Genomic DNA, 12,455 nt, shown 5'->3' with positions numbered 1-12,455 from the left:
ATTTTACTATTCGTCTTCGCCAAATACTCGGGGCACCTCGCGAATGTTCGGAAAAAATTACCCAAAAGTCCGAACCTTGTTTGTCCCAAGCTTCTTTCAGACGAGGAGACGAAGGCCCAGACGAGGACGGAAGGACATACGGCTGCACAATGTGGCTTTCCGCAATTCTTTTCTCTTTTTTCCTCACACTCACTTTCTGTGAGGAGAAAAAGGACACCGACAAGGGACCTATCGTGAGAGCTCGCTTAGAGGTTTGTTAATTATAAAGTTTTATCAGTCGTATTTGTTTTGTTGAACGTGTTTTTAATAAGTTGCAGTTCGTCCGTCTTAGCCTGCGCCCGTTTGGTTTCGGAGCAAATAAAGACCGAGGAACGGGATTCTACTTACGCCATTTTTCGCGCGGTCTTTGATTCTCGTTCCTCGTTCTTTGCTCCTAAACTGCACGGAAACGCTTGCTACGCAGGCTACGTCCATCTGAGCCAGTCGGCTTTGTAATGCTTTTCCAGCTTTTCCTATTCAAACTCCTTTGTTCTTCCCCATCTGTTTTAAATTGTAGGTAGGTCAAATTCGATAGAATTCAGAGGGAAAGTCAGTATTCTTGAACGTGTTCCATATAGTTGAGTCTTGTGGTATAAATTGTAAACTTCGTGTCCCTAGTTCATCCTGGCGTGTACTACACATGTCTGCTACAAAATAAATAACCTAAAATACCTAAAGCAGTACAGCTCAGTTATTTTTAAATCGATTTATGTAAGTGTTAAAACACAGTCCTCTTTTTGGGAAAAAATAAAATTGGCATGGGTTTACATTATTCACCTTTTTTGCTGTTAATTGTTCAGCTATTAAAACTGACGTGGCAGATGGATATGTTATCGTTCCTTCTTCCTTGTGTCTGTATTGACTTAAGGGAGGGAATGATGATAGGGGCCAGGTAAGAGGGGGAAGGGGTGCAAAATTCAACAAAAAAGAATCGATCAGGGCTGCGCAAGTCGCCAAAAAATGACTCCTGTATGTATACTGAGACCTTTAAAGGTTAAGAAAGTAAGAGGTTTTCACTATTCAAATGTACATGTTTGTGGCTATGGTTATTCTTTGGCATTAAACCTATGCAATGAGGATGAGTCATTGCTCTGACGAAGGAGAATACAAATGCTTTGTCATTTGATGAGTTGAAAGTAATCTCTGATTACCACTAGAGTCAAGGGTAATACCATTTTTATGTTGGGTTTCAATTATATTTCCTTGGGTTTAAAGGTACTTTTCCTTGTTTTTGGGTATGGTAATTTCTGATGTTGAGTTTGAAACAAAGGAACCTGAAATTTTAAACCATGGATAGAATTGTACCACAACATAGCAATACCTTTGTACACACTGCAGGTACCTGTATACCCTTGTGCACCAATTTATATGTTGTGGCTCAATTTTTTCCCTGGTTTCAACTTTCCTTTCCTTGTTTCAAACTCATCATTCATTACCATTCCCTAAAAAAATAAAGATCTTAATTTGCTACTAAGTTACCAATTCTCCTCTATGGCATTCTCCACGATGCACTTTGTTTCCCCCCTTAAATTTTGCATTAAGTATTGTTTTCAATTTCCCTTGTGATTAATGATTGTCCCTAAACAGGGTTTGAGCCAGGCCGCGCCATTGCGCCAATCCCGCACTGCAATCGGAATTGTCCCTTTAAAAAACGGCCAAGGGGACAATTTGTCCCCTTCAAAATTTAGGGAAAAAACTCGAAAGGAAGCACATACGAAGAGATTTATTTCAGTACAGAAATTGCAAGCTGAAACAGAACGTGGAAAGTATATTTTATCGCATCTTTACAGTTCACTCCAAAGTTACTTTTCAGTCACGTTCTACTGCTATTTTTGTCGGAAATCTAAGACAGGGCCTCTCATTCTTTGCGCGGTCGCGGAGCCGCGACATTCGGTAGAAATCTTATCAAATACATGTCTGTACAACATATTTGAAACTTATTTCAGCTATTGGGGCTATTTACTTGCCGTAAACTTGCAAATTTATCTTGGAACGTGCAAACAGATTATTTTGCAAAAAACTGGGCACTAGCCATGATGTTAAAGGCTTTGCCATTGGTCCATTTCTGGAGCGTATTATTGTTGAAAGAGCAAATGATGACCTCTGTTAGAAAAACGTTAAAAAGGCTGGTCTGATCAGCGCAAAACCGATCAATTTCTAGCCAAGTTTGCCTTGAAAATAACCACAAAATCGGCCGTTTTTTTACCGATTGCTTTTTGGTGAAGTTTGCCCCGAAAAACTCCCGCGAAATCAGCCGATTTTTCCGCGAATTTGTCCCTAAAAATCCCGCGAAATTTGACTTTTTCTTCCGAGACCTATCAGAAGCCCTGCTAAGAAGACAAACCCCTTTGCATCAGCAGAAGGGTGTACAAATTTCTGTCCCCCTAAAAATGAAAATGTCCCCCAAAATTTTAGCCAAGGGGACAAATTGTCCCCCGGTGATCAAATCCTAGCTCAAACCCTGCCCCTAAAGATATTGAAAACAATATTTATGGAAAATGTTGTTATAAAAACTACTGTGAGATTACTAACCTACATCCTTTTGTTTTATTCTTAGACCTGTGGTGGATGACGTTTAAATCGTCTTCCAGAGGTAGGATGTAATTTCCCTGCGAGAAGAGGTCTCATGGTGAGACGAAAATGAGAGGAAGGGAAGAGACTCTCTCAGCTCTCCCTCCTTTCATTTTCCTCTCGCCATGAAAGACCTCTGCTAGCAGGGAAGAATGTAATAAGTCAATGAATCCAAACAATATTTTTGAATAGTTTGTCAAACTTCTGGACATTAATTTGTTATTGTGTCAGTAGTTTATGTTTCCTTGTATTACTAAGCAGTGCTATTTTCCTAATTTAACCCTGGTATAGGCATTTTTATGAATTAACTGCTTGTAAATCTTATCAAGGGAATATAATAGCATGATATCTTCACACATAAAAATAGCATGTTATCTTTGTACATGAAAAGATCGTCACTGCGATGGCTAAATGATAAATATTATTGCAATTTTCACAGCAAAAAAAATATTCAAGTGAAATGGTTTGGTATTTCATTGGTGTTTATGTAATACGCAGAAAATTGCCTCTCCACTCAGCCGAGTGATATTCTTTAAGTATGACACATTTTTGAAATGTCGCTTATAAACACAGGTGAAGGCCTTCATTAGAATGCTATTACCTCACTAGTATCCTTTTATGAATAACAACGAGGGAAAATTTCTCTTTAAAATTTAATTTTGCTTTTATTTTGCTTAGCATGTACATGTTAGCTCTTGCCTGTATTTTTATGTTTTAAAAGCGTGCTTTTTAAGGCTATATCACTGAGTCAAATTTCACATCAATTTTGTCCATGTGAAGGTCATGTACCACACAGGAGACTGCATGGTTGAAGGGTTAGAGTGCTGGACTTGTGATCCAGAGGCTCTGAGTCCCGTCCTGACCACTAGTGGATTTGTTTTGGTAGTACCAAGTACAACTCCTCAGCCACACTTTTAAAATAGCCAAGTGGTATGCCTCCTAACAGCTGGGATTCTCAACCATGTTATGTTCCATTTGACTTAATTGTTTCATTATACCTGGAAAGCGCCATGAGAAGAGAGGATAATTTTTTAAGTATTTAATTTAATTAATAAATGTATTAATCCAGTACTGACTTTAAGTCATTGTGATTTATTCATTTGTCAAAATATTTATTGTACCTTACATAATCCTTAATTCTTTGAAGCCATGATGTTAACATCATGTATATTCCTGGCAAAGACCCAGCTATGGTGTTCTTGAATGCCAAGAACAAGGTGGTACTGGTATGTATGCCATTCAGTTCATATCTTTGTCACTTAAATTGTATACTTTGCAGCTACTTTCCCTTGTCACTTATCAGGCAATGGGCTCTTGGTGTCATATATTTTGTGGCTTAGTACCAAAAACTTTAGTGGCTATTTTGCAAATCGACTCCATTTTGCCATGTGTCTGTTCAGTTATTGGACTTAGATCACAGATTATGTTAAGATGTTGTTACAAAAAAAAGGGAGCCTTGCAGAGGAGCAGGTGGATTTTGCCGACAGCTTGCTCTTATATAAAACCCTAGCTTGGATTGGAAACTGTTTTCTTTTTCGTCACTAGTACACATAGGATAGGACTGGAAAAACGTCCTGTCCAGTAGTCCAGGACAAGTAGATTTTCAGTCATTTTACAGAAAAAAGTTGCTGGGTGCCCCTGACAGCTGCACTCGCTATGATCATAGGGTTCCAAAAAAGTCCCATCCAGTAGTCCAGGACAAGTAAATTTTCTTGCTGGGCAAGTAACTTTTAAAGCTTGCTTGCCCAATAGGCAAGGGACCAGGCAAGTCATCCTCTAACAAAATTATAGACTAAGACAAGCAAGAAGTGTCCTCAAGCAAGTTTGCCTAAAAGACAAGTTGGAAGTCAAGTTTTTTTTCCAAGCCCTGAAGAGGCGAATCCGTGTACTATTTTTGGTGTTTGTTTTTGTGTTCTAGGAAGAAGATGTCTCCGAGAAAAGTAAAGAAGAAATCTGCCAGATTTTAGAAAAGCATGGCATGATGAAATCAGAAGTAGCTAGGGATGAAGTTCCTGAAGAACCAGAAGAGGAACTAGAGGAGACATATGAAGAAGAAGGGACTTGGGGTGAGGATCAGGAGACTGGAGATGAGGAAGAGGAGGAGGAGGAGCCTGAGGATGAAGAGGGAACTGAAGGGCCTGGAACTGAAGAACATGAAGATGAATTTGATGCCCCCGATCACATTGAGCTTTAGATTGACACATGCAAAAGTAAATTCAAGGGTAGTCTCAAGGGAGATGAGGAAACAATATTATTATACACACAGTAGGTAGACATTTGCAAATTCATATTTCAGTAGGGTACTGTTATCCAAATATGATAGATTCAGGCCATTCATACATGAATAAAATAGGACACGTCTTACACAAGACGTGGCTTATGTAAAATAGAAACTTCCCATAGAAAATAAATAGCACATGTCATCTGAAATAAGACATGACTTAGCTACAATGTACCTTATCTAAGAACAGCTAGTAACACCTGTTCTTTACATAAGCTACTTGTGTCTTGTGTAAGACAAGCCCGTATTAATGTTACAGTTAAAATCTTATTCAAGATGCCTCTTATGTGAAGCAAGTCTTATTTTTCCTGTTATAAATGGCCCTATTGTTTGTTCCTGATATAACTTTGAGGTTGTGTGCTATGACTGACTAGTTTCCAACTTGGTCTCATTTTTATCCATTATAAAAATGTGACTAAACTTACCTATTGATTTCTTAGAAAAGCACAATTTATGTAACATTTTGTGTGATCTTTGTGGATATTAATTAATCTGTCCATTTGGATATTAAATGATTATTTATTTTAGTTTACCCACTGGCAAATTAAATAGTACTGAGTTTGAGATAACAGCATTCTACTGTAAAAATTATATATCATGACACAAAATGTAGCCAAAAGTGTCACATAAATACATGTACTGTACTTGAAAGCAGGATTTGCAGGTATTCCAAAGCTTTCCAGTCAACCTTGACCTTAAAAGCTTTTCAAGAGTTAATGATGCAGCTGTGAACAAATCATTTTTGAATGTCACACTTGCTGAAGAACCCTCTTGTTACTTTATAAGAATGGGATTTGTTGTGAGAGTTATTCAAGTGCTTGTAATTCCAAAATAAAGTACAGAGATTGCATTGAAGTGGATAATTTATCTGCAGTGCACCTGTTGACAGAGGGGTCCAAAAAATACTGCTAATATTATGAGGTAAAAACAAACAAACACTTTAAGCTTCTAATAATATTTTTCTTTCTTACATCAGTGCCTTATACAATCACTTAATCTGAGGTAATTAATGTGTACCTCATTACTATGGTCCTCTGATACATTTGTTCCACTGGTGTCCATATCAACAGGACATGTAAAATGTTCAAAGCACTTATCCACAAAATATCATGACTACAAGCATGTTGTGCTAACACACACTCCCACTTATAATATTGAAGGCCACATTTGTACCTCTTTTCAGTGCTAAAAGTATTCCTTTCACTGTGAGTGCCAACTCTTGGCTTTATTTTCTAGAAGCCAGAGATCAAGTCATAACATACTGTAAAGGGAATCCCTGGCCCTCAACTGACAGTGTATGAAGGGGATGGAATAAGGCACTAAGTAATCACTGCTTTAATGTCCAAAAGGGTAGGGGGGGGGGGGGGGGGGGGGGCTTCAGATGTATTAAAGGGTAGTGAATTCATGACTTGAGGTATTTGAAAGTGTAGGAAAATCTATGTATGCAAGAGGGCCATAAATTATAGCCATATCATTTTAATCTATTCACATTACACAAGAATGACTGGAAGACTTTCTGATTTAGTGATGTACTTTTACCATTTTTTAATGGATGGTATATGAAACGGGTACCTTTCCTGTCAAAATTGTATATAGAAGGGTAAGGAGTTAAGTTCCCCCCCCCCCCTACTTATATGCATTCCTTTTGATGCACAAGCTAATGAAGCCCAATTGAAAGAAACATCTAGCAGTTTATCCTCCTCAAACTAAAGGTTATCTGTAACTTCTCAGGTTTCTTCTTCATCTGGTGACTCATGATCTTGTAGACACTCATCCAGAAATGCTGTAACCATTTCTAAAAATTCCTGCGGTTTTTCCGCATGTGGCCAGTGTCCACTGTCTGGTATAAATTTAACGCCTGCTCTAGGAAATAGTTTGTGAATGGCTGGATAATCTTCTACCCTACAAAGAAATTTCAGATGTTTACTAGTTAGAGGGAGGACTTTATTTTACTGCACATAGATTAGGGTGAAATGTTAAAGCTGAATTAACGTATGCTGCCTCTAGCCTCTTGCCTTCTGTGTTTGTATCACACTTAATTGTGTTTGGATAAATAGGACTAACTTGTTATGCAGGCGAAAATTGATTTTGTGTGCAGCTTTACCAATTTTATAGTAGCCTGTTTGTTTGAACACTTTTCTTTCACATGCACTAAATGGTCAAAGAATACTTATTAATTATATTGAGTCAAAGGTCCTTGTTTTTCCTAAGTGGGCAAGGAACGCATCAAGTGCCAAATAACTTATTTCCTCAATGCTCAAAGAATACTTTGAGTTAAATGCAAATTACTAACCTCTGGTCAGTATCATTACATCACTAATGTAAATTTTAATGCCTAAAATGTGCTTTCTCCATAATGATAGTATTAACAAACTCAATTTTGGTATAATCTTACATTTTATTCTCTACTCAAAGTCAATAATTCCAGTTCCAATTCCAGCACTCACCATTATATGGTACATTATATGGTAGTGAAAAATAGTACTATGGGTATTTATTTACTTATTTTACTTACCGGACATAGTCTGATCTAGCACCCCCAATAAAAAGAGCTTTTCCATCAAAGTGTTGATGTGGGAAATCAGTTGGGAAACTGGACACTTCTGGGAGGTTGTTTTCCAAAGCTTCTAGATTGATTCTCCATCTAAATCCAGTTTCTGTCTTCACAAGATTTGTCAAGAAAAATGACCTCAAAAATGAGTTCTGCAACACAAAAAGCCCATTGAGATTGACATGATATTCAAGTGTTTACATGCAAAAGGCTTGACAAATTAAAAAACTGACTTTAGAATGGCTCTCTCTGCTGTTGGCCGATATTGATCTCATGGCCATGACTAACTGCAAATAATTTGTGAAAAAAGATTTTTTACTGGTGAGTGTTTTAAGATGGCTCTGAACCTCCCCCCACCCTCCATACTCACTGACAATTGAATTGGGGACACTCTAATTTCGAACACAATAATGATTTATGGTATAGAAGTTGATTTTGTGAGGTTTGGAAATAATACCTTAATTACCATATTATTAGAAAATTTCTGCAAAGGGTAAAATTTCAATTCCGGTTTACTCATGTGGAAAGTTATATCAAACACTAAACACAGAGTTAATAAATCTGATATAATAATCTCAACACCTCACAGTTGGGTTAAACAAACTTGGTTGTTTCTTATTATTTTTATCCACTTCTTTGTGTCTGGATATCAGATACAAACACTGCATCTCTTGTTTGACCTAATACAGTCCATACAACGCACAATTTGAAGCAAGTGATACAGTCAACTCTTGCCTTGCGGACACCCTGATAATACGGACAGCAGCTAAATCCAAAGCGAAAATAAATAAGTTATCTGTAATAATAATATTATAGATATTTGACTGAAATAAACTCCCGTTATTACGGACTCTCGCTAATGAGGACACTAACTGGAGGTCCTCATAGTGTCAGCTATGAAGGGAGTTGACTGTATTACAAGGAAAACTGAGATTCAATATCATATTTGATAATAAACTATCAACTACTGATAGTAAATTGTTAATTAATCAATCAGCATGCAAAGAAAGTAGTGTGCGATAGCCCGGGGCTAGTGGATTTTGCTATCGGGCTGGTAAATTCTGTTATTAACTTGCCCGATGGGCAAGTGAAGTTTTTTGAGAAATTCAAATTACAGAAGAACTGTGAAATCAACCTGCTCATCAAAACGTTTTTTGGGCTAGTAAATGTTAGCTTCAGCTTGCTCAAATGGCAAGCTGTTAAAATGACTTTCTTTGCACCCTGTCAATTCGCAGCTTGGGAAGCGTAAGTATATGATTTAACAATATTTAAAATAATCAACGTACAGGCACAACATCCATCAACATCTTTTCAGCATCTCGCTTATCCTTAATAAGATTTAAATTCATTGCCCTCTTTGTTGCCAAATATCTTGGAATGTCTTCATCTAAGTCGAGTTTAGTCGGCGACATGTCAACAACTATAAGACTGTCCACTGACTCTGGATGAGACAGAGCAAATGTCATGGCTGTTTTTCCACCCATACTGTGACCCATAACAACAGCCTTGGTCAGTTCTAGTTCTTGAAAAAGGTGACACATATCTAAAGCCTGGAGAAAATAGTTCATTTGTGGATTGTGTTCACTTTTTCCATGGTTCCTTGCATCCACTGTTATGATCTATGACAGAGATACCAAAGGGTGTTTGAATATCAAAAAACCAGCAGACCCAGCAAAGGTACTGTCACAACTATTTACAGAAGCTTCAGGATTTGAGGTAGCCTGGGTGTATAGCAAGCATTATTGCACAAATTTGTTGAGGAAGTAAGAACATTACTACAAATTCGCACAGACACAAAAGAGGGTCAAAATATGTGGACATGCATCACATCAATTGACAACTTGTTCTCGTGCTATTAATCAGTGCCGTAGCCAGACCAAACGGCCAACCGAGGCAGGCGGGAGTTGCTAGGGGGGTTCGGGGGCATGCCCCCCCCCCCCCCCCCGAGAAATTTTGAACTTTAGTCTCTTGGAAATGCGATTTGCAGCGTTTTCTGGCCCTTTCGGTAACTTTTTTTCGAGTTAATTTAAGTGGAATTTAAAAAGCAATAATCAGAAACAAGCTACATAATCTGGGTGACCGTTAACCTCGCCAATGGTTTTGATCAGTATTTGTTCAAAAAAAATTTGGGTTAACGTACGTAGCCCCTTGAGATCGATGATATGGTAATTTTTTCATAGTATATTGACTGAATTGCTGAATTCTTTGTAATATCATGATGCGTTAAAAATATCCGATGATCGCTTATGTAAAATAAAAATGATCGGCGAAATTCGTCAAAATTTTACCGAGGCGAGTGCCTCGGTTGGCCTCATACTAGCTACGGCGCTGTTAATAATGCTGTCAACTTAGAAATTATCTATGTCATGTCTGATCATGAGTCTAGCTCACTATCATTTCATAAACTTTTTAAATTTCTACATGTACACATGTACACCACTAAGCCATCCTGAACACCCTAACTTAAACCAAAATCTGCAATTTACACTCCTTATTCATAGAGATGTGGGAGTCCCCCCTCCTCTCTTGAATAATATTTACTTCAACCAATCAGAGTGCTTGAAACACTAAGATCACTTAAATATGTATATAGTATATATCATATTTAATCTTATAACACAGAAGAAAGTGAAGTTTCAAGCATACTATTAGAGGTACAAAGAGAACAAAATTATTTTTTAGAAAGTTACCTTTCTCCCAGTTTGCTTGTGAAAGTGCCTTGCCAAAGTTCTCCAATTTGTTTTGGATCCAAACAGACCGTGTAATATCACCAGCGGTGGTAAATCTTGTCCATCAGAGTTGGAATCAATGCTATCATAAGCTAATCTTACTGGGGGACTAACAGAAAAGTACGTAGTGTGACTTAAGTTAACAGTGCTATTAGAGGTGTAACTATGTGCAGGACTGTCATTTAGGGCCATGCTCTTTATACTGTGAACGTGACCTCCGGCTACTTCTATAGGAAAATGGAAGAAAAATAAAACCAAAAGAAATCCCGAGCTGAATGAATCCCCACCTAGTTGTCGTATCAACCTGAGAACTTGAAATCTTAGTGACAGCCACCTAATTGTGTCTATGTTATGGACAAAAAGAGATAAGCAGATTTTTGACTAGGGCATTCCATTTAGTTGCCACAATTCCTTATGAAAGAGGTGACTTGACTTCCCTCCCCCCACCCCCAAAGAAAATAAAGATCAGAAGAACCGACACAGTCCCACCCTTAGAAAATAGGAAAATTTTCCCATACCCCTATGAAATATTTCACAGATTAATGTTGCCGATAAAGCCACCCATCAGAAATAACTTTCGAAGACCTCTTTAATAGGAAATCTTCATCCATAAGGGGAAGGTACTTCGTAGTAATAGGCTAATGGGGATGTGCCACAACTAGAATGGGGATACATTTTCATAAGGGATGGACCATTGGAAAACTTATGGGGAGGGGGGGTGGGCAGGCGAAGTACAAAAAAAATATTTGCGGAAGGGAAAATTAAATGAAAAAAAATTCATGAACGCCAATTAATCCTAAAAAATATTCATGCTATGGCCTAACAAAAAATTCATACAAGGAATTTGATGACGACAAAAAATTCCTGCGGCTCGAAAATCCACCCCCCCCCCCCCCCCCACTCCCTCATAACTTTTCTAATGGTCCGTCCTTAAGAATTTCAAGAATGGGGTCGCACATTTTCGGGATTTTGGGGTTGAGAATTTTTTTTATATCTAGGAATTTGAAAGATAATGAGTGAATTCACTGCGCTTTTTAAGGTTGATGCATAAACAGATGGTGGCGTGAAAGCAAACTACATTTGTCCAGAAGTGACTAAGATGATGGGGTCTATATAAATTGACTTTAATGGCGTAGGGGTTCTGAGAGGCCTACGGCACATACCCAGCAAACATTGACCCAAGTAGCCCCCTTGGGTAATGATACAAGTAAATCCTGCTCCTTTTAACCGTACTTCTGATCTAAACCAGAGCACCAACGCGGAAGTTGGGAAATAAAACTTTACACATTCGATTACGAACCTTAAATCTCGAAGACATTCACTTACCTTACAGTTAAAGTACTGTACGGAAGGACAGAATTTTCATATCGCGTTACAAAACAGCTTCTGTCCGTAAATCGGTCTTTATAAACGCATTGAAACAATCTTTGTAGTCGTAAGAATCTCATTTTACAAATCATTGCAAGGCGTTCCAAGAAGATGGCCAGGTTATGTAATCAAAGCAAACCCCTTAGAAGCCAAGCCTTCCCGTCAAACCAAGGGCTGTCCCCAGAGTCTTTTCGTTTTCTTCTTGGGCCCATTGAAGGCCTCACCCGAAGCTTATTTTTTTATCGGAAAGGTATAACAGGACCCAAATCTAACAAAGTTGATGTTTAATGTGCTTATTCTGGGCATTTTGTCTGTAAATATCCAAATTTTAGCACGTTTTACTGAAGCGGAGCAAGGGGTTTAAGTAAGACAGCGAAGACGCGCAAACGAAACTGTTAGCCAGACGGTCAGACAGCTTTCCTTTTATACATCATTTTGCCTTGCATGCCTCTACAGATTAAAGAGTGTTTTAGCCTAGAAGGTCTTTTACTATGTTAATTATATTTGTTACTTATAATTGGTAGGCAAAGAATACTTTTTTTTATCGCGTCTCGTTACATTGTACATGGTACGCATTTCTTAAGTAGTAAAAACACTTTCGGTCTACCAAGGGTTTCCGTAATTTACATAGTCGATGGCGTTCTTTTGTGTATGTCAACTTATTCCTTCTAATTTGTAAGTTAAATACAGATATATGTTGCTTCCGGGATGTTTCTTACAAAAACTTCATTTGTATGCGTTACTAATAATACATAACTAACACTTTATTTTTAATTCATCTCATCTTTTAACAGTTTTAACAGCGCCGGTTAGCAAGTGCTAGTTATTTACGTTTTGTATTCTTGTTACAGTCAAACCAAGTCAAGCGTACCCCCCAAGATTCTATTAATGAATTGATTATTTGAAAAATGAATCC

General features: G+C 37.9%; 2 protein-coding genes across 2 annotated transcripts; one reads left to right on the top strand and one right to left on the bottom strand.

Annotated features, from left to right (window-relative positions):
* The first annotated feature begins 91 nt into the window (after positions 1–91).
* Positions 92–5,741, top strand: LOC140952050 (uncharacterized). The gene is made up of 5 exons (XM_073401460.1): positions 92–251; positions 2,597–2,632; positions 3,184–3,218; positions 3,758–3,836; positions 4,529–5,741. Exons 3-5 carry the CDS (start codon positions 3,202–3,204, stop codon positions 4,802–4,804), a joined length of 372 nt encoding a protein of 123 aa, XP_073257561.1. The 5' UTR covers positions 92–251; positions 2,597–2,632; positions 3,184–3,201; the 3' UTR covers positions 4,805–5,741.
* A 755-nt stretch (positions 5,742–6,496) lies between these two features.
* Positions 6,497–11,619, bottom strand: LOC140952464 (sn-1-specific diacylglycerol lipase ABHD11-like). The gene is made up of 5 exons (XM_073401889.1): positions 11,498–11,619; positions 10,133–10,280; positions 8,729–9,061; positions 7,407–7,594; positions 6,497–6,793 (listed from the first exon to the last, which is right to left on the bottom strand). The coding sequence occupies exons 1-5, from the start codon at positions 11,617–11,619 to the stop codon at positions 6,619–6,621; spliced, it is 966 nt and encodes a 321-aa protein (XP_073257990.1). The 3' UTR covers positions 6,497–6,618.
* Between the last annotated feature and the right edge of the window lie 836 nt (positions 11,620–12,455).

This window comes from Porites lutea, chromosome 11 (assembly GCF_958299795.1).
Source record: "Porites lutea chromosome 11, jaPorLute2.1, whole genome shotgun sequence".
Classification (NCBI taxonomy): Eukaryota; Metazoa; Cnidaria; class Anthozoa; order Scleractinia; family Poritidae; genus Porites; species Porites lutea.
Note: the sequence above shows the minus strand (reverse complement) of the source record. Positions and strands in the feature narration are given on the sequence as shown.

Excerpts from the sequence above, each read along its gene's own strand:
- LOC140952050 (XM_073401460.1), top strand. Across the intron at positions 3,837-4,528 it reads CCAAGAACAAGGTGGTACTG|GAAGAAGATGTCTCCGAGAA; the intron begins GTATGTATGCCA and ends TTTGTGTTCTAG.
- LOC140952464 (XM_073401889.1), bottom strand. The coding sequence starts at position 11,619 with ATGAGATTCTTACGACTACAAAGATTGTTTCAATGCGTTTATAAAGAC. Across the intron at positions 9,062-10,132 it reads ACAAGCAAACTGGGAGAAAG|ATCATAACAGTGGATGCAAG; the intron begins GTAACTTTCTAA and ends TCTCTGTCATAG. Across the intron at positions 6,794-7,406 it reads GCTAGATCAGACTATGTCCG|GGTAGAAGATTATCCAGCCA; the intron begins GTAAGTAAAATA and ends ATTTCTTTGTAG.